We start from the raw sequence: 20731 nt of genomic DNA, 5'->3' as shown, positions 1-20731 counted from the left end.
TTTTAACATCAGTAAAAAAAAAAACTGACGTGATGGTGGTGTAATTAAAGAGGGATATTATGAATGTGTCAGATATATATATATATATATATATATCAAATCATCAATCATAATTTAGCTGAGATGATACTTATCTTTATGATTCAATATTCACTAATACAAATCTTCTTTGGACTTCTAAGAAATACAAATCGTTAAATGTTTCTTTTCGTCTATATTAAAAAGTTCACGAATTATATAAGTTCTTCAAGTAAAATACAAAAAAAAAAGCTGGAATAAAGTATATACAGACTCCAATTCATGAAAAAAGACAACAGAGGAAATTACGAGGAACGTGGTCATGAAGCTACAAGGGTAAATTAGTCAATTACATATTTCCGTACAGTTAAAAAAATAAAGAGATAGGCAAAGCAGAAAGGGTAAAATCGTCAGAAACGAGGGGGGCAAAACTATAAGGGTAAAATAGTAATCTCGCTTGTTTCAGTTTCTATAAATAGCGGGAGACGTCGTCCCACTCTCTCTACAAACTCAAAACACAGTAAACCATTTTCTTCTCATTTTTTCTCTCTCTCAGTTTTTGATTTCTTCTTCTGTAAGGTTTCTTCTGCTTTTTTTTTCACAATGTCGAATCGTGGTGTTTACGGCGGCGCTGGTCGTGGTGGCAGAGGAGGACGGAGGTCTGACCAGTCTTCTGCTCATGGTGGCCGTGGTGTTCGTTCTCCGTCTGATCAGTCTTCTGCTCATCGTGGCCGTGGTGTTCCTGTGTCTCGGGGGAGAGGCCGTGGTAACGTCGGATCCGGAGATCCTACGGCGAGTCAAGTTCCTGTTACTGCTGGGAGAGGCCGTGGTAACGTCGAAACCGGAGATCCGAGGGCGAGTCAAGTTGCGTCTTCATCGAAGACGACGGTGTCTGTTGCTTCGTCTTCGTCTAAAGAGGGAAGCAAGGTTTCTTACGCTGCTGCTGCGGGGATTTCGAAGCTTCATATTACTCCAGCGGAGACGAAACCAGAGGCTACGCTTCCACCGGAGTCGTCGAAGGCGGTGACACGTCGGTTACGGCCAGGATTTGGTATTATGGGGAAGGAAATCACTGTCCGTGCGAATCATTTTCTTGTTCAATTTGCGGATCGTGATCTCTACCACTACGATGTAAGTCTCTCTCCTTCGATCGTAATCATTTCCTTGTCATATAGCGTTGTTGTTTTATGAATGGAGATGTACGGCTAAAAGTTTTGTTCTTTTTTTGTTTTTTGGGTTACATGCAGGTTTCGATAAATCCTGAGGTGAAATCAAAGGCAGTGAACAGGAAAGTGATGAAAGAATTGGTTGAAACATTTAAAGATTCTGACTTGGGAGGGAAGACTCCTGCGTATGATGGAAGGAAAAGCATGTATACTGCTGGTGCTTTACCTTTTGAATCGAAAGATTTAGATGTGAATCTGACGGCTGATGCTTTTTTTGGGTAATATAATATGCCTTTTAAAAAACTCTTCGTAAAATGGGTTTGTTTGTTTGTTTTGTTCAGAAAAAATGCTCGTTGCACCTTTTTATTTACATTTTTTTTGTTTTTGTTTGGCATTGTGACTCTATTTGGCAGGAAGGACAGAGAGTTTAAAGTTGCTATAAAGAAGGCGTCATCAAGACCTGATCTCGATCAGTTGCGACAGTTTTTGAGTCAGAAGCAAAGAGATGCTCCCTCTGATGTTATCCAAGTTCTTGATGTTGCTCTCAGGGATACGCCCTCTCAAAAGTAGAATTTGCTTAAACTTCCGTATTAATTAATAAAAGCTATATGGGCATAGACTTAAGATATTCCCTGCATGTATTACTTCTGTGCAGGTATGTCTCTGTTGGGAGGTCTTTCTTCAGCACTGTTTTTGGTACGGGTGGGCTTGGAGATGGTATTGACTACTGCAAAGGTTATTTCCAAAGTCTAAGGCTAACTCAGATGGGCTTGTCTCTTAATGTCGGTAAGAACATGTTAAATGTTTTCCTGTGTTTATGCTGTTGATTTAATCTCTTCTTTTTTTTTTTTTTGGTTGAGATTTCAATTATTCTACTTTGTTTTTGATTTTGAGTGGAGATTATTTTGATGCATTATAGCTATGTTTATTTTCTTATATGATGCAGACGTTTCAGCTAGATCATTCTATGAACCGATTCTTGTCACAGACTTTATTAGCAAGTTTCTGAATATAAACAGACCACTTAGGGAGTCAGATCGGCTTAAGGTTCATCTCTGACTTTACTCCTCATTTAAATTGTTAATATTATTTGAAGAGGATGCCTTTTATACTTTGTATCTTGAAAATCTTATGTTGGTATCATCTAGGTGAAGAAAGCTTTGAAGACACTAAAAGTTACGTTGGTACATTGGGATAACAAAAAAAGTGCCAAGATTACTGGGATTTCCAGCTCTCCCATCAGTCAGCTAAGGTGAAGATTCGCTTACTTCATTGAGCCTTGACCAAGTGCAGAATCATTGAACATGTTACTTTTGTTCTTACAATTTTCAGGTTCACTTTAGAGGACAAATCAGAGAAGACGGTTATACAACATTTTGCTGAAAAATATAATCGTACGGTGCGTTACCAGCATCTACCTGCTATCCAAACTGGGAGTGACGCAAAACCTGTCTACATACCCATGGAAGTATGATTTTTAATTTCAACATCTACTCTTTTTATCTCCATCATTTTCTTGGATGCATTAAATATATATCTGGTTGTTTCTGATTGTTGCAGCTATGTAAAATTGCTGAAAAGCAAAGATACACCAAAAGGCTCAATGAGAAGCAAGTGAAGGCGTTGCTAAGAGCTACCTGCCAACGACCTAAACAGAGAGAGGATTCAATCAAAGTGGTAGGTTTTTTATCCTCTTTGCATCACTTTTACAATAATTCTTCCATTGGGAAAAGGAGTCTTTAATTAATCTTGCACGTCTGTTTTTCTTTCTGTTATTAGTTGGTTGAGGAAAATAATTATAACGATGATCGTGTGAGCAAGGAGTTTGGGATGTCAGTGACTCCCCAACTGGCCTCGATTGAAGCTCGTGTACTTCCTCCGCCATCGGTGATTTTTCTCGACTACACTTTTGTTATTACTTTTGCATTTTCTTGTCAATGTTGCTCATCACGATGTTGTTTCTTTTTACAGTTGAAGTACCGTGATCAGAGTGGTAGAGAGACAATAATAAATCCATTGGTAGGACAGTGGAACATGTGGGACTTGGTAATACTGTAATTGACCATCATAGGCTTTTTGCTTACTTGAAGCTAGATATGAAATATACTTGTATTTTTCTCTTACCCTCCTTTGGCTGTGATATATGTGTGCTACAGAAAATGGTTAATGGAGCAACAGTTGATTCTTGGACTTGCGTAGCTTTTGGGATTGACCAACGTTTACAGGAAGAGTTCTGCAACCAGCTGATTAGGATGTGCGTCAGCAAAGGAATGGTCTGACTTTATCTCATGCTGTTTGGTTCTTGTCACAATGTCACACCCGAAAAGTTACTAACTGTTTTATATATATATATATATATATATATGTATACCAGCAATTTAATAGACAGCCTATTATTCGGCCCATCTCTGATTCGCCTGAAAGAATTAAGGAAGCTCTCTATGATATCCACAGAAGGGCACCTAAACTCCAACTACTGATTGTTATATTACCTGAGGTGACTGGATATTATGGTTATATTTGCTGTAAAATTTATTCCGACATATCTGTTCATGAAGTTCTTTTTCTGTCTGCAGGAAAAATCAAAAGGATCTGTGAAACAGAATTGGGGATCGTCTCTCAGTGTTGTCAACCAGGAAAAGTTCGTGAATTCAGTAGGCAGTACATGGAAAATGTCGCATTGAAGATCAATGTCAAGGTTTAGTCATCTATGCTTCTTAATTGTTTAATGTTTTTAATCTATGTTGGTGTAAGACGGTTATTTTTGTATAACAGACTGGGGGAAGTAACACTGTTCTTTCTGAGGCTATCAGAAGAAACATACCTCTTATTTATGAGAAGGCAACCATAATCATGGGTGCTGATGTGACTCACCCGCAACCTGGAGATGACTCGAGTCCATCTATTGCCGCTGTATGTATATCTTTATTAATTAATATTATTTACTTGTATTATCATTTCATAAGTGATTCATCAGAAAATGTAATTCTCTTCTTTAAACTACAGGTTGTGGCCTCTATGGACTGGCCTGAAATATCAAAATACCGAGGATTGGTTTCTGCTCAGGATCATAGGGTAGAAATCATTCAGGACCTGTATAAGCTGGTAGAGGATCCCCAGCGAGGGAAAGTCCACGCTGGTTTAATAAGGTAAGAACAACTTTTGTTATTCTGTTTTCTATTGTTTTTGACAAGATCAATTAAAAGGGACACTACTTATGATTTCAGGGAACACTTTAAAGCATTTAGAAAGGCTATGGGCCGGAGACCTGAGAGGATCATATTCTACCGGTAAGTGATTTTCCTTGAAATGTTATAATCTGCTCATGACCATGTTTGGCTTTACTTGAATGTAAATAATATGTCTATGAGCAACTGACCTGGTTTTTTGTAATTGGTTTCTCTTTAATTATGCAGTGATGGGGTAGGCGAAGGGCAATATAACGATGTTCTGTTCTATGAGATGAATGCTATACGCGAGGCTTGTAGCTCTCTCGAGGAGAATTATCTTCCTCGTATCACTTTTGTGGTAGTCCAGAAACGACACCACACTCGTTTGTTCCCTGCTCAACACGAGAAACGTGATATGACTGATAGGAGTGGCAATATTCTCCCAGGTTTCCACGATCTCTCGATCTTCTCGATCATCTGAATTCTTTTGATGATCAAAATCTTTAATTAATATATTTTCATTTCTTCTTAGGTACTGTGGTTGACACTCAAATCTGTCATCCAAATGAGTTCGACTTCTACTTGAACAGCCACGCTGGTATACAGGTATTGATTGCTTCCAAATTAATGACATCATTGTCTCTGCATAAATTATATTATTAAAGTTTCTTCTAATGTATGAATGTGTAATAGGGAACAAGCAGGCCAGCGCATTACCATGTGCTTTACGACGAGAACGATGTCTCAGCTGATGCCTTTCAAACGCTAACCAACAACCTTTGCTACACGTAAGGAACAACAACATTTTGTACATTGATCCTTTTTGATGACATCTTTTAACTGTCTGAACTGATCTCGCTAAACTTAACGAAATATAAAAACTATGCATGCAGGTATGCAAGGTGCACGAAAGCAGTGTCAATTGTGCCACCAGCTTACTACGCACACTTGGCTGTTTTCCGAGCTCGCTATTACATGGAGAGTGAGTTCTCAGATGGAGGCTCGAGCAGGTCGAGGAACACAACAAGTGGAGGTTCAGTCGCTTCACAGCTCCCAGAAGTAAAAGACAACGTCAAGGAAGTGATGTTTTATTGCTGATCAAGTGACGATACCTCTCTATTTGGCCAGTTTATATTCGGCTCTCGGTTTTTATCTCCTTTGGGGTTTGGCTTGGAATAATTTGAAAGGACTCAGCCTACTTTGTCTGTTAGGATTATAATTATGCGTTTTATCATCTTGTTGAATATAGAAAGAAACAAACTAATGAGTAATGATATTTCAATTCAACCTTATCAACTTTGCAACTTTACAAAAGCTCAGCTTCGAAGAAAGATAGAAAAATATGAAGATCTCACACATATTCCGACTTTACACCCCTTAATCCTAGCTAAGAGCATCTCTATTTTTTAGTCAAAAATTCATCCAGTCAACCACATATTATCATCCATAGCCACTTCTGGTAGATCAAATGAGATCACAATGCCGAGTCTCGTACTGACGATCATGAAGGAACAAACATGTTCCATATGTGTAAGCAACATTTCAGGTGGATGCTGATGATCATCAAATTTTGCATTTCTCATCGATTTGGTCATCAACTGAGAGAGATGATATCGAGACAGATGTGTTTGCGACACACTTATGGCATGCGTTTTCGCATCATCTCAGGAATGACCATTTTAACACTTATCACCTGACATCGATGAATGAACTACCATCAACATCCTGAAGAGTTATTTTACCCAAGTATAAATCACTGATGTGAGTGGAACACAAAGGGAGACATTTCCGATTCAAAGCTGAGTGAATTGTTCCCATGCCACGAACCCATTTCTCTTCGTCTAGTGGGTTGATACGCAAGCGGTTTTGCAGTAGATGTACACGGTAGACGATTGTATCTGATCGTTCACAGAAATTTGCAGCACAAGAATGCAAGGGCTCATCAGATGCGAGCCTGATCAAAAGCAAAGACAGTGGGCCATCCACTGGTTTCGGGTCTGAAAGGTTCTTGTCTCCCATCATCTTAACCTCTCTTTCCCGTGGAAAATACGCCTCTTCACTCCCGTCAAGATCTGCTGATACTCTGAGATCTTTCGTGTAGTGTCTAATAGCTTCACGCTTAGTGGATCCGTGCTTCTCTGCTAGCGTCAAAATACAGGAAAACCTCATATGATAACTTACAATGATTTTGACCATCTTATAATTGTGGCAACAGCAGAAAAAATCAAGCCATTTACGCCCTATACCCGCATACCATTTGATGATATCAGAATCCTCAAGACTCGTAAGGTGAATGATAGGCCGTGGCCGTCCCATGCTGTTTGTGAAACCAACTAACTTAACAGCCTTTCTAACAAGTTCCTCCGGAGCTGACACCTTCATGCACAACTTAGTCAAATCCTCAACTGTCCTTTCAGCATACCTCTGTTCCTCTTCTTCTGCAACTCTCCTCTCCTCATCCTCTAGTGCCTTTTTAGCTTGTGTCGGTGCCAAATGTCTGTCCACCTGCTCCTGAAATTCATCATAAGCATCAATCAGGTCTTGTGGTAATTTCTCTCGTATATGTCTCAAAGAGAGAAAATCTCCTCTAGCGAGCAGCCAATGCCATTTCCAGCGCTCTTCAACGGACCCCATAAATTCCTGCATGACTTCCTCTCCCCATCTCTGGAATACATCCCTAACCTCATTCTCTATCTCACCCTCAAATCTAAACCCATTGCTCTGCTTGAGTTTCTTCAAAACATGTCTAAATACTTTCAGCCCCAGCGTCTTCCGATTCCTCTCCCTAGCATTTCTCAACTCCAACTTCCTAACGTCCTTCTGCCTCTGATATTTCTTCATTGCTCTAACCGCCTTCTCAGACTTAGGCGGGCGCAAAACCGAAGGTGGAACAGCCTGAAGATACATCCCTAAAAAGTTAATCTTCTCTGACACTGCACTATGAATCGATGTGTTCAGCCTATCTACTCTCAGCTCTAGTCTCTGTTCTAAAATATCTAAAATCCGCTTCTTCAAATCCATTGTCAACATCTTCGATCCTGATGTTAACACAAGTATCTCATCTAAATACCTAACTGCATACATATTTACTGGCTTATAGAACAACAACACATTACCTACAGCTTCCTCCTCGCCCGTACCAACACGAGGATTGCTCACTTTCATCTTTAACCTCATATCTTGAACTTCTTTGTCAAGTCCATCAAAGTAAACGTTGATCAAGATCGAACACAATCCACATTCTTGTGGGAAACCTTTTCCACTATTACATCCACCAAGTTCAATCTTCAGAATCCCAAACTCAAACAGCTTCTTTATCATCTCAATCAACAAAACATCGTTGATCTTCTCTGCAACAAGTCCACAGAGTATAACCACATTACGTTCTTGGAACACATCTCGATCAAAGGAAACACGAAACCACCACCTTGGATTCTCCACTGAGTTCTTCAGGTAACGTATAGCTGTATGCCTACCCATACCAACACGTCCACCATACGAAAACGTAGCGAATCTATCATCGTACACAATCTCAAGTACCATTCTAATAGCTTCAATCAACACTTTGAGTTTTAGATTAGGGAGAACAAGTGATTCATCACATTGCCCCTTTTCAATGAATTCGACGCAGGAAGAACGAATATCAAACTTGCCTTCGCGTAACTCGCGTCCCATCTCTTCGATCGAGAATCTCCGGGAGACGCGATCGGAAAAGTCGTCGGAGGAGCCGTGAGAGTTTGCGGCAAGAGAGAGGTTCTGAGAGGCGGCGAGAAGAACAGAAGGCAAAGCGACAGCGTTTTTAACGAGACTGTAGAATTTACCATTGGAGTATTGCTTGAGAACTAGGGCTTCGAGCTCTGATTTCGCCAACGGCTCTGTAATGGTTTGGTCGGCGTTCAAAAGAAGCGAAGAAGCCGTACTAAGATTCCTCAAGGAGGAAGAAGAGATGAGGAAGGAGATTCCACGGTTGTAGAGAGAGTGACCTCTCAGTTGCGAAACCATGGAATGGCTAAAAAGTTCAGGGAAGTGTCAGATTGAATTGTTCACCGGCGGCGACGGTGGAGGAGCAGAGCAGAGAGGGAGATGATCAAACAAATTGCTTACTTTTGGGCTTTGATGAGTTTCGTGGGCCAAATTACTAACGTTTGGGTTTTGATGGATTTCGTGGGCCGGTTCTCAATGTGAGATTTTAAATTACGCAAACTATGTTAAGCAAACAATGACCCTCAAAATGTAAAAATGGTTAACAAACTCTAGTTAATTATTATTATTGGAAGTCCACAGATATTATTACATCTCACATAGGTGAATTATATAGAGTATTAAAATTTGCTTCCTATATAAGAAGACATTATATCAAAATTACTAATAAGAGACAATTAAATCAATTTGGGGACACATGTGCATATGTGCCTTTCGCAGACAACATGAGAGTTTGGTGGACAACCTGCAGAAAGGTAACAGTCTTTGATGCTATTACATTCATGACCAATAGGAGCACCATCAGCACATGTACATTTGTGGTTTTTATCACATATTATATGTGTCGCTAGTTTCCAAGCACGAGGATCACAATCCCTAGCACTCTTACATCGAAACTGACCTTCACTCCTCATTATCAAACCTGTATACAATAAATATGTATACCAGAACCACAATTCAAAACCAAACCAAGCCCAAACTAAATCATGTCTTATATATATAAATATATATGAATCACAATAATTTCATGAATTATCTCTGGTTATTGTTATATATGAAGAAAACAATACTTAAAAGACTCAAAAGTCTTCATTCAATATTTATATTTAAAACAAAAACCAAAACAAAATGTTTCCAATCCGAGTAATTGCAAAAAAATTTGGAAGACTTACATGAAGAAATTAGGAGAAGAACAACGAAAATGCTTCTTACTTTTTCCATTTTATACTTTCTGATATGTCTTCAATTATTTTTGTGTTTGGGTGATCGTAGGCTTGCTTATATACATACTAGTAGTATTATATAGCGGTTTTGGCTCTCCTTTGTAAATTAAATGTAATTGGATTTACATTAATTGTGAACATGAATATTGGTCAAACTCAAAAAATCCTTAATAAATGGGTAACTTTATTATAGAAATATAAAATTACAAAATGGGTAACAATTAGTTATATCCAAAATATGTTACTTTCTCAAGATTACATACTATGTTTAGTCTATTATTGTAATAATAAGTTTCTTTTAGTAAAATGTGTTGTCGTTTGATCTAAAATACAAATGTTATACACTTGTCTAAAATACAAAAAAGTTATACATTTATTTCAACACAAATTATATTATAGACATTATCCTATATAATAAAATGGAAGTACACAAGTTTCTTTGTAGACTTTATAATTTCTATAAGTTGGTTACAAAATAGTTTATATATTAAATATAAGTTGGTTACAAAAAAAGTTATATCCCAAATAATCTTCTTAGAATATTCTAATGATTTATACAATTTCCAAAATAAAATCTTTAGTATTCTATGTATTGTTACAAAATATATACAATTAGGCATAAAAAGGAATAAAATCTTGGCAATTTATAACATTTAATCATGATTTCTGAGATCTTATTGTGCAGTTAAGAATAAAATTTTACCTAAGCATTGTCCTATTAAAACATTTTCACCAAACATATTCAAAAATTAAAATAAAAACTAACAACAAACTTAATCATTTCTCATATATAAAATTACAAAATTAACAATATAAAACTTACAAAATATATATTTTTTTCGAGTCATCATATTTAGCATATGATTTTATTGCATAATATTTTATCCAAAAAAACTTTTAAAAACATTCATATAAATTATATTTTATTCTAAAATTATAATATAAATAAAAATATTTCAACCCGTGCTCTAGCACAGTCAATAAAGATTACGGAAGAACACTAATTCAAGCTTGTAATGAATTAAGTGAATTTTTTTTTGCTAATGAAATTTACAAATATATTCCAATTTCACAAATGAATATGATAAATTTCAAACAATAATCAATGCATACAATACACAAGAGGCGCATCAAACCCCCTTTTGGAAACTCTCCAAACTCAATTGAGAATCTATTTCACTTGAATCGAATCAATCAATCACTCTAACCATCTATAACACTACCAGACACCGGTTCTTGTAAACCGGAATCTTCTGAAGATTCAGTAACCGGTAAAAAGTTCAGCGGAGTGTCAGATTGAATTGTTCACCGCGGCGACGGTGGAGGAGCAGAGCAGACAGAGGGAGATGATCAAACAAATTACTAACTTTTGGGCTTTGATGGGTTTCGTGGGCCAAATTACTAATGTTTGGGCTTTGATGGATTTCGTGGGCCGGTTCTCAGTGTGAGATTTGAAATTACGCAAACAAATAATTTATTGATGTTAGGTAATAATGGTAATTAAAAAGAAACTGTAAAAGCAAACAATGACCCCTCAAAATGTAAAAATGGTTAACAAACTCTAGTTTATTGTTATTACTGAAGTCCACACATATTATTACATCTCACATTGGGTGAATTACATTATTAAATTTTTCTTCCTATATAAAAAGACATTATATGAAAATGACTAATTAGAGACAATTAAATCAATTTGGGGACACAACTGCAGACATGCCATACGCATTCAACATGAGAGTTTGGTGGACAACCAGAAAGGTAATAGTCTTTGATTCTATTACATTCACCACCAATAGGAGCACCAGCAACACATGTACATTTGTGGTTTTTATTACATATTACATGCGACGATAGTCTGCACTCAGAAGGATCACAATCCTTAGCAATCTTACATCGGAACTGACCTTCACTCTTCATTATCAGACCTGTATACAATAAATATGTATACCAGAACCACAATTAAAAACCAAACCAAGCCCGAACTAAATCATATGTCTTATATATATATGAACCACAAGCAATGCTTAAAATACTCAAAGTCTTCATTCAAGCATAAACAAAAACAAAACGTGTGTTTTCAATCGATTAAGTGCAAAGAAATGGATAATTTTGGAAGACTTACATGAAGAAATTAGGAGAAGAACAACGAAAATGCTTCTTACTTTTCCCATTTTATGTCTTCAATTGTTTTTGTGTTTGGGTGATAGTAGGCTTGCTTATACATATTACAGTATTATATGGTTTTGGGTCTCCTTTGTACATTAAAATGTTAAATCTTATTAGATTTGCATTAACTGTGTACATGAATATTGGTCAAACTCAAAGACTCCTTAATAAATGGGTAACTTTGTTATAGGAAAGTAATATTACAAAATGGGTAACAATTTATATCCAAATTACTTTCTCAATACTAGATTAGGTACTATGTTTAGTCTATTACTGTATTTTTTTTTTTTTTTAGTAAAATGTGTTGTTGTTTGATCTAAAATACAATTGTTATACATTTGTTCTCCTTTTCTCATTTTAAGGTTTTATGATAGTTTCACAAAAAATTATACATATATTTCAACACAAATTATATTATAGACATTATCAGTAAGGATTACGGAAGAACACTAATTCAAGCTATGTAATGAATTGAGTGAATTTTTGTTTTTCCCTAATGAAATTTACAAATATATTCCAATTTCACAAATGAATATGATAAAATTTCAAACAGTAATCAATGCAACACACACAAGAGGCGCATCAAACCTCTTTTTGGAAACTCTCCAAACTCAATTGAGAATCTATTTCACTTGAATCGAATCAATCAATCACTCTAACCATCTATAATACTACCAGACAACGGTTCTTGTAAACCGAAATCTTCTGAAGATTCAGTAACCGCTAAAAAGTTCAGCGAAGTGTCAGATTGAATTGTTCACCGGCGGCGATGGTGGAGGAGCAGAGCAGACAGAGGGAGATGATCAAACAAATTACTAACTTTTGGGCTTTGATGGGTTTCGTGGGCCAAATTACTAATGTTTGAGCTTTGATGGATTTCGTGGGCCGGTTCTCAGTGTGAGATTTGAAATTACGCGAACAAATAATTTATTGATGTTAGGTAATAATGGTAATTAAAAAGAAACTGTAAAAGCAAACAATGACCCCTCAAAATGTAAAAATGGTTAATAAACTCTAGTTTATTGTTATTACTGAAGTCCACAGATATTATTACATCTCACATTGGGTGAATTACATTATTAATTTTTTCTTCCTATATAAAAAGACATTATATGAAAATGACTAATTAGAGACAATTAAATCAATTTGGGGACACATCTGCAGACATGCCATACGCATTCAACATGAGAGTTTGGTGGACAACCAGAAAGGTAACAGTCTTTGATTCTATTACATTCACCACCAATAGGAGCACCAGCAACACATGTACATTTGTGGTTTTTATTACATATTACATGCGACGATAGTCTGCACTCAGAAGGATCACAATCCTTAGCAATCTTACATCGGAACTGACCTTCACTCTTCATTATCAGACCTGTATACAATAAATATGTATACCAGAACCACAATTAAAAACCAAACCAAGCCCGAACTAAATCATATGTCTTATATATATATGAACCACAAGCAATGCTTAAAATACTCAAAGTCTTCATTCAAGCATAAACAAAAACAAAACGTGTGTTTTCAATCGATTAAGTGCAAAGAAATGGATAATTTTGGAAGACTTACTCAAAGACATACATACTACAGTATTACTCAAAGACATACATACAACGAAAATGCTTCTTACTTTTTCCATTTTATGTCTTCAATTGTTTTTGTGTTTGGGTGATAGTAGGCTTGCTTATACATACTACAGTATTATATAGTGGTTTTGGGTCTCCTTTGTACATTAAAATGTTAAATGTTATTGGATTTGCATTAACTGTGTACATGAATATTGGTCAAACTCAAAGACTCCTTAATAAATGGGTAACTTTGTTATAGGAAAGTAATATTACAAAATGGGTAACAATTTATATCCAAATTACTTTCTCAATACTAGATTAGGTACTATGTTTAGTCTATTACTGTATTTTTTTTTTTTTAGTAAAAGGTGTTGTTGTTTGATCTAAAATACAAATGTTATACATTTGTTCTCCTTTTCTCATTTTAAGGCTTTATCATAGTTTCACAAAAAAATATGTAATGAATTGAGTGAATTTTTGTTTTTCCCTAATGAAATTTACAAATATATTCCAATTTCACAAATGAATATGATAAAATTTCAAACAATAATCAATGCAACACAATACACAAGAGGCGCATCAAACCCTTTTTTGGAAACTCTCCAAACTCAATTGAGAATCTATTTCACTTGAATCGAATCAATCAATCACTCTAACCATCTATAACACTACCAGACAACGGTTCTTGTAAACCGGAATCTTCTGAAGATTCAGTAACCGGACTCGAGACCGTTGCACCGTTATTATCTTCTTGTTCATGTTCATCGTCATCGTCTACTTCATGTTCGGATACAGAGCTATTATCCATCTCTTTCTCCGGTATCTCAAGCTGTACACTCTCCGGTAACTCTGTATTTTGATTCCCCCCTATAGATGACATTCCCAAGTTCTCTCTTTTAACAACATTTAACACAAACCCGTTACTTGTTCTCTCAGGCTGTAGAAGATCACCTTCAGTAACTGTTATTCTTGAAGTAGTGTTGTTGTTGCTGTTGCTGTTTGGTTCGCTATCGGAATGAGCAGACATGGATCTCGCGCTTGGACTAAACGGACCACCAGGAGGAACTGCTGGAGAATTGGGACTGCTACTGAACCCTCTCGCCAATGCAATGTCGATATCAAGAGACTGAACGAAGTCAATGAACTTATTAGCAGAAGCTGTTCTCATCAAAGGTCCACCAGTTCTTGTCCAAGAAGAACTCAGTTCCACACTCTCTGTTTCACTGTCGCTTAGATTCCTGCCCGAAGAAGCATGGAGATTGTTGTTGTCAGCGGCTAGATCATCGAGCGAACCCGTTGAGTTCTCTCTAGCAATGACGTTCCAAGATGGGATTCTTCTAGAAGCATTGAATCTGGTGGTTGAAGCTAATCCATGATGAGACGATGACGTGGCACTGGCGGCTCTCTCGGCGCTTTTCTTGAGCCTACGCATATGGTTAAGTATAGCGACAGAATCATCAAGAGCAAGCTCGATCCCGCAGTTTGATTTTATGGCTGAAAGCTTCTCCCAAGTGCATCTTCTTCCTTGGTTAGCCGCTTTCTGAAGATCGAGATGAGTCGGGTTTTGTATAATCTTCGAGTACTACACAAAATCCACAACCCAATAAGAATCTCCAACAAGTTCCAATAAAAGAAGATTCAAGATTTTGAGTTTTGGATCAGAACCTGAGCAAGAGTAGCAGGCATTACAACTGTTACATCACCTTCCCACTCCTGAGCAAATAGCTTTGCAAGTCCACCAAGTGGAAAACCAAGCTCTAATACCTGGTTGCATCTATGTTTGACCTCCATCTCCACTAGATGCGCGAGCTAAAAAGAAGGAAAAAAGTAGAGTTTCGTTACAACAAAGAAATGAAACAGAGACCAACCAAAACAACTATGCGAATTACATACCTTAGCTGCAAATCTACCACCATAAGCTCGAACTAAATCTTTCAGACGGAGTAAGGGAGCAATGTGAGGATTGGCTTGACTCACAATAAAATGATTCACATTGAACAGTTCCTTCAGCTGCATCATTGGTAAATCAACCTCCAAACTACCATCTCTCCATCGACGTCCAGATGATTTAGTGCCTACTTCTGGACCCAAATTGAAAGGTGGATGATATGGCACAATCTCTCCACTTCGATCTTTAGCCATTAGCTCTTGAGCTTCAAAGAGACCGGGGAAAGCACAAGAAGCAGTCACTGCGCTCCATATAACCACATGAGGCGAAGTCAAATAGTTAAGACACCGAGGAGGTTCATGCTTTCTTGGGGAACAAACGGTTATCCCAAGTATCCTTCCTGTCATGTCATAAGCTTCTTGGAATGTGAGATTGCTTGTGAGGTTTCTAAGCATACACTGTAACTGTCTGATATCGTGTAGAGCGCCTTGTGTCATTACTCGTTTCACAATTGAGAAAACGCCTCCAAGCTGATCAAAGAACTGTAAAGAATGCAAAGAATTCTCAAAGAAACTTTGTAGCTCCGGCCAAGACCTTGAGGCCACAACAGCACAAATAATAGATCCGACACTAGAACCAGCAATGATCCGAGGTAAAAGCTTATGCTCAACCAAAGTCCTAACCACACCAACATGAAACGCACCAAGAGAAGCCCCACCACTCAAAAGCAAAGCCGTTCTACCAAAGGCATGCCGTGTTTCGTGCATAAAGGAAAGCTTCTCTTCCAAAGAAAGCTCCTCTGAGTCAGAGTTACAGACCATTCTCAACTGAGTAGAGACCTCATCGATATACTCTTTGATATGTCTAGGAACCTGAAGTCTACCTTTATGAAGCTCCGAGTTACACATATTACCAAGATTCCTCACGAGATCAGCTCTCATACAAAACATGATGTCTCTAAGCGAACCTTCTTGGCGACGATGACGAAGCTCCTGAAGCTTGTTCTTAACCAACTCTTCATCATAAAGATCAGATTCATTCAGCTTCGGCGTCTCCTTCTCCAACATCTTAGCAGCATGAGCCCATTCCTCATAAGTCAAAGCCGTCCTCATCATATTCCTCCAAAACTTCCTCCTGTAAGCCATTTCCGCTTTTATCTTCACATTGGTGTAACGTTTCAACACGAAAGCAATAATCGTAACAACCGCTAAGATCCCTTGCGGGTTCCGAGGATGAAACCACGACACAAACGGTGATACGGTCAGCTTAAACCTAAGGAACCAATGCAGCAAGAACCGAAAAAGATCACGCCTAAGCTGTGCCATTGATCTACAGAACAAGACTCTGAAAGCAATGGTTCGACCCATGATCGATGTTGGTCCAATCGAAAAAGGATCAACACTTGCTTCATTACTTATATCCATTTGATTGATTGATTCTTCCCGGAAGACGATTTCGTGTGTGTGTGTGTTTTAAACTGCAAAAAGGGTAACCAACAAACAAAAACAAGTATTTATAAAAAAAACCTCTGCAGAGAGAAAACAGAGTAATGATCTATTTTAGGAAATCTGAAACCGTGTCAGCTTAATTTTGTTTCGCCAAATTAGGCCTTATCTATGAAGCAATTCGCAAAATTAAGCAAAGCAAACTGGTTTTTTTTTTTAAAGTATGATCCTTTTTTTTTTTTGACGATAAAGTATGATCCTTTTTATTGAATACGAGTTTCAATTGATGTTAAAAAAGGAGACTTTGACAAGATCAGCAAATTTGAATCGGACAGATAAAACCCAGAGATTAAAATCATAAACCCTCGTAATTGGAAACAAGATCAAATTAGAAAGAAAGAAACAAAATTTACCTGATTCAGGACTTGGGTCTAATAATAATAGGTCACAGAGCAAAATCGAGAAGCAAAAAAGGAGACGTGAAGCAGAGAGGTTTACTTGGGAAGAGAGAAGAGATCAGAGAGAGAGAGAGATGTGAATAAATGTGGGATTTTTAAAAAAAGAAAGGGAGGATTTTTATTTTGCATAGGGAATCGCGACGAGATAAGAGAGGGTTCGATCTGATAATAATGGTGACACGGACGCAGAGTCGGACTCAAGACTCGGCCGAGAGAAGAAGCAATGGCCGTCCCGATCATGACGGCTTCCTTTTTTTTCTTTTTGTTTTCTTCAATAAAAAAAAAAAGTTTGAAAAAGAAAAACTCAAAAAGGTCGTTGGATAAGATTTTTACGCAATTCCCACGTGGAGTGAAAAAACGTCATGGTGTTGTTTTCTCAACACGCTAAAACGACTTGTAGTTTCAACTTTCAAGGTTAATCATAGACTGTTTTAAATCTTTAAAACGCTGAGTTGTTTTTTTTTTTTCTCCTCGAAACGCTGAGTTTTAGAACAAATATTGGCAGCAAAACGGTGATTTCAGTCTGTTTGGGATTTAAAACGTTAAGAGTTCTTTAGTAGCTAAAAATATCAATAATCTAAAATGTTTATTACTATGAAAATTATCAAAGAGGTACGTAATTTTTTTTTGGAAGATTAACACTTGAAATGATTGCACTTGAAAATTTGTGCCGAAAATCTTGGAAAGTTCTCAAAACTTGGAAAACTAACATTTGATGTAAAAGAGAAGTCATAAACGAAACTTGGATGATCCAACCACATTCTTTTATTTTACAATTTTTATTATAAAAATTATTCAACTATATTAGGTGTTAATAAAATGTTAAAAGTATTATACGAAACCACTACTATCACTACTCAACAATTACCATGATGTACACACGAATATGTACTTATTTTACTTGAATTACAGCACATTATGAATGTATAATTATAGAGAAGGTGGAAAGTCCTAGCTGAGTCAATCACGAATCATGGCGCTTCGTATAAATATGATCAACCACGTTAGGCTTCTTCTTGTTGTTGCTGCACTGGTCGTGATGGTGGTCGCTTCCGTGGCCAGAGAAAGTTTATCAGTTGATTCTCCTCCGGTGAAGCAAGATCTAGCTAGCAAAGAGAGATGATACAATTTGGGAAGAAGTATTTCTCGAGGATTATGGTTCTTGGAGCCCGACTCCATCAGTTCGAGGAGGTAGTCTAGCACCTATTCCTCATGATTTTATACCACCACGTAGATATAGAGTGAAGGCCTAATTTGAAATTGTTTAATTGTTTTTAACGATCAGTTCGGGACTTTTTTTTTTTTTTTTTTTTTTTNATAGTTACAGAAGAATCCTTTGATATGCTTATGTTGTGTAAGTTTGTCTTCGTTTTTTAAGCATCTATAAGAGTTTTGATCGATGATTGGGATTTTCTTTTGTCATGCTTTGAGTTGATGATGAGTTCTTTTTTTTATACCACAAATATCGTTGTTCAGTAATGTGTTTATAAAGGGATGATCTATAATTTTGTCAGTGTCTTTGTCATTGAACAGAACAATACACACGATGTTGTTTTCTTCTCAAATGTCAGAAACAATGTGTGTGAACATGTAATAACTAAGAAGTACTTACATATAATATGCTATGATATTCAAAAACAGTTTCGTATATAACAAATCTTTATATCTTTGTTTTGCGGATTTGATGTTATCTCTTCTTTTGGGTACGATGTAAATATTCAAAAACAGTTTCGTAGTATTTTAACTAATTTAGTCATCTTTAAATCTTTATTTCACGGATTTGTTTAAATTCTCTTCTTTTGACCATAAGTTAAATAAATTTATGGCAATCGTGTCATTTTAGATGGTACATTGTAGGCATTGACGTACTTTACATAGAATCATAGATAGACACCAAACTTGTATAAATTATGGGGATACAATTGATTTTTTATTTTATTTTTGTAAACAGAAATAAGAATAGTGACGACGTGGTGTGTAACAGAGTGATTCCGAAAGTCACGTGGTAGAGGAGTCATCAAACACGACCTACCTTTACGCGTTCTTATTTAATTATAATACATACGACCAGCTGCTTTTTTCTGTAAACTGGTAGTAGTAGATCATCATCATGAAATCAATCATATGATTCGCTCTCTGCCTCTCTAATTACTTTACTTGACAACCTAAGTAAACTTTGGAACCATTCCTTATTTAAAAGTGAAAACACGACTCCGTACGTAACACACATCTCTCACTGTTTACTACTACTGCTTAAGTAAGTAGTATCCATCATCTTAAGTTCTTTAACTATGTGTGTTGTGTTGTTCTTTTGGTCTCTTAATTGGAAATATCCCCTGACTTTTTTTGCTTTCACAATTGAATTACTAACTAACACCCACATTCCCCTGTTGAATTTAAAAGTCTATCAACGTCAAATAAATATAGATGTCTATCAATTAAGCATGGAATGGAATTAATAGGGGCAGATTTTTTTGTGCCTCATTTATATCATTAATGTGATTTCAATTCCCTTAGTTAATGAACGTTTTTTTTTTGGTTTTCAGATTATTTTTTTTATATCAACCATAACTGATGTCTATAAAAACGCAGATGATTAGTGTTAAGTTATTGACATAAATTCCTAGAAATGTTACAAAAACACCCTATTTATTAAAAGTTAAATTTCTTACAAAAATTAAAGAAGAAAAATTGTTTTAAAGATACAAAACTGATAAAGATGGAATTGAATATATAAGTTTTCATTATTATATTTCTAAACTGTGTGTAAATTTTATAAAAATAAACCAAGTCAAATGATATTTGTTAAAAATAAAATTAACGTCATCATCACTTTTTATAATTTGTAGAAAAGTAAACAAAAAGAAATAAATAAATAAATAAAATTATCCAGCAACACGGTTATAAAAATTCAACTTCAGCAAGCACAAAAATATAAAATATAAAATTCAACATCGGCAATTTCTCTCAGCTTCAAAGAGTGTTCAAACACGAATCAAACAAAGTAAACGACTTTTTAAAAAAAGTTCGAATCTTTGGAGGACGAAACAGAGAGAAACATAAAAATGGCAATTATGTGAAGTTTTTTTGGTCATCTGTCTTTGACAAAAAAAAAATAGAGAGATTTGCGGTGTCAATCAAAAAGCTCGTAACTTTTAGATTTGATTACATAGAAAATGTCAAATCCGATGATGTTCTCGGAGAGCTCAAGTAAAAACAGCAGAAGAGTTCATCAAAGGAGAGACAGGAAGATGTGGAAGAAACCCATCAAGATTTCTAGACTGCCCAGTTTCGGATTCTCCGGTTCTGACTTCACTGTTGATCAGATTCCGGCCATCTTCTCCGGCTACACTGCAGAGTCCGAAGATTCATCTTCTTCTTCTTCTTCTGAGATGTCTTATGATTCCAGAACTTACTCTAAATCATCTGATGATAACGAAGAGATTGACCAGGCAAGTCTCCCCCCACATCTCTCTCTGCTTTTGATCGGAATCAAGAGCTGTTTAGATGTGTTAGAATCAGAGATCTGGGATAAAGACTAATACTTTTGAGTTTTGATTTCAGGAAAGGTCAAGATCGGTGAAGAGACGAGCGAAATTGAAGAGTGTTTCAAGTATGAAAATTCTTAGGAGACAGTCAACGAGGAAGTTACATGGAGGAGGACAGAGACTGAAGAAGATGAGATCTTTAAAGCGTTTAACTTCAAATTCTACACAGAAGAATCTCGATTCAATATCTAGTGAAGGTTTTGGATTGTTAAAGCCTCATTACTTGAGACCAACGAGTTCTTCTGCTTCTAAGAATATAGAAAGTAATAATCAGAAGAATCTTGGAGTGGCTAGGTTGAAGAGAATAGCAAGCTTAAGATACAATGGGCTGCTTAAAGCTACGTGTTCTTCAGCTATGAAAGGTTCTTCTTCT

The 20731-nt window shown here is 36.5% G+C and overlaps 5 protein-coding genes and 1 pseudogene across 6 annotated transcripts in view; 3 read left to right on the top strand and 3 right to left on the bottom strand.

Moving 5' to 3' along the window:
• Positions 570-5512, top strand: LOC104768593 (protein argonaute 5-like). Its single transcript, XM_010492597.2, has 20 exons — positions 570-1149; positions 1266-1462; positions 1598-1750; positions 1840-1970; positions 2131-2231; positions 2333-2436; positions 2517-2652; positions 2745-2861; positions 2964-3071; positions 3156-3230; positions 3341-3457; positions 3559-3697; positions 3761-3882; positions 3960-4097; positions 4191-4333; positions 4412-4474; positions 4601-4800; positions 4887-4960; positions 5048-5142; positions 5248-5512. Exons 1-20 carry the CDS (start codon positions 622-624, stop codon positions 5450-5452), a joined length of 2946 nt encoding a protein of 981 aa, XP_010490899.1. The 5' UTR covers positions 570-621; the 3' UTR covers positions 5453-5512.
• LOC104768594 lies at positions 5607-8509 on the bottom strand. The gene has a single exon (XM_010492598.2). It carries the CDS (start codon positions 8354-8356, stop codon positions 6044-6046), a length of 2313 nt encoding a protein of 770 aa, XP_010490900.1. The 5' UTR covers positions 8357-8509; the 3' UTR covers positions 5607-6043.
• On the bottom strand, positions 8598-9321 carry LOC104768595 (defensin-like protein 301). Its single transcript, XM_010492599.1, has 2 exons — positions 9229-9321; positions 8598-8978 (listed from the first exon to the last, which is right to left on the bottom strand). The coding sequence occupies exons 1-2, from the start codon at positions 9275-9277 to the stop codon at positions 8734-8736; spliced, it is 294 nt and encodes a 97-aa protein (XP_010490901.1). The 5' UTR covers positions 9278-9321; the 3' UTR covers positions 8598-8733.
• LOC104768592 (triacylglycerol lipase SDP1) lies at positions 10339-17067 on the bottom strand. Of its 2 annotated transcripts, none has more exons than XM_010492596.2 (5): positions 16766-17067; positions 14913-16384; positions 14685-14828; positions 13719-14601; positions 10339-10529 (listed from the first exon to the last, which is right to left on the bottom strand). In XM_010492596.2, exons 2-5 carry the CDS (start codon positions 16329-16331, stop codon positions 10483-10485), a joined length of 2493 nt encoding a protein of 830 aa, XP_010490898.2. In that variant the 5' UTR covers positions 16332-16384; positions 16766-17067; the 3' UTR covers positions 10339-10482. The 2 variants fall into 2 exon arrangements, with proteins under 2 accessions (XP_010490898.2, XP_019097840.1); XM_019242295.1 differs by having other exon boundaries at positions 10339-10538; positions 13728-14601.
• On the top strand, positions 17784-18063 carry LOC109131135 (annotated as a pseudogene).
• Positions 19772-20731, top strand: part of LOC104768591 — a 16090-nt gene continuing 15130 nt past the window's right edge. Inside the window, exons 1-2 of the mRNA XM_010492594.2 lie at positions 19772-20262; positions 20375-20720. Coding sequence (XP_010490896.1) covers positions 19987-20262; positions 20375-20720 — 622 coding nt within the window. The 5' untranslated portion in view covers positions 19772-19986. The remainder of the gene's footprint in view (positions 20263-20374; positions 20721-20731) is intronic.

This window comes from Camelina sativa, chromosome 20 (genome assembly GCF_000633955.1).
Source record: "Camelina sativa cultivar DH55 chromosome 20, Cs, whole genome shotgun sequence".
Lineage (NCBI taxonomy): Eukaryota > Viridiplantae > Streptophyta > Magnoliopsida > Brassicales > Brassicaceae > Camelina > Camelina sativa.
Note: the sequence above shows the minus strand (reverse complement) of the source record. Positions and strands in the feature narration are given on the sequence as shown.

Excerpts from the sequence above, each read along its gene's own strand:
- LOC104768594 (XM_010492598.2), bottom strand. The coding sequence starts at position 8,356 with ATGGTTTCGCAACTGAGAGGTCACTCTCTCTACAACCGTGGAATCTCC.
- LOC104768593 (XM_010492597.2), top strand. The coding sequence starts at position 622 with ATGTCGAATCGTGGTGTTTACGGCGGCGCTGGTCGTGGTGGCAGAGGA. Across the intron at positions 3,458-3,558 it reads TGTGCGTCAGCAAAGGAATG|CAATTTAATAGACAGCCTAT; the intron begins GTCTGACTTTAT and ends TATGTATACCAG. Across the intron at positions 4,801-4,886 it reads GAGTGGCAATATTCTCCCAG|GTACTGTGGTTGACACTCAA; the intron begins GTTTCCACGATC and ends ATTTCTTCTTAG.
- LOC104768592 (XM_010492596.2), bottom strand. The coding sequence starts at position 16,331 with ATGGATATAAGTAATGAAGCAAGTGTTGATCCTTTTTCGATTGGACCA. Across the intron at positions 14,829-14,912 it reads GTGGTAGATTTGCAGCTAAG|CTCGCGCATCTAGTGGAGAT; the intron begins GTATGTAATTCG and ends CCTTCTTTTTAG. Across the intron at positions 14,602-14,684 it reads TGCCTGCTACTCTTGCTCAG|TACTCGAAGATTATACAAAA; the intron begins GTTCTGATCCAA and ends GATTTTGTGTAG.
- LOC104768595 (XM_010492599.1), bottom strand. The coding sequence starts at position 9,277 with ATGGAAAAAGTAAGAAGCATTTTCGTTGTTCTTCTCCTAATTTCTTCA. Across the intron at positions 8,979-9,228 it reads TCTTCTCCTAATTTCTTCAT|GTTTGATAATGAGGAGTGAA; the intron begins GTAAGTCTTCCA and ends TATTGTATACAG.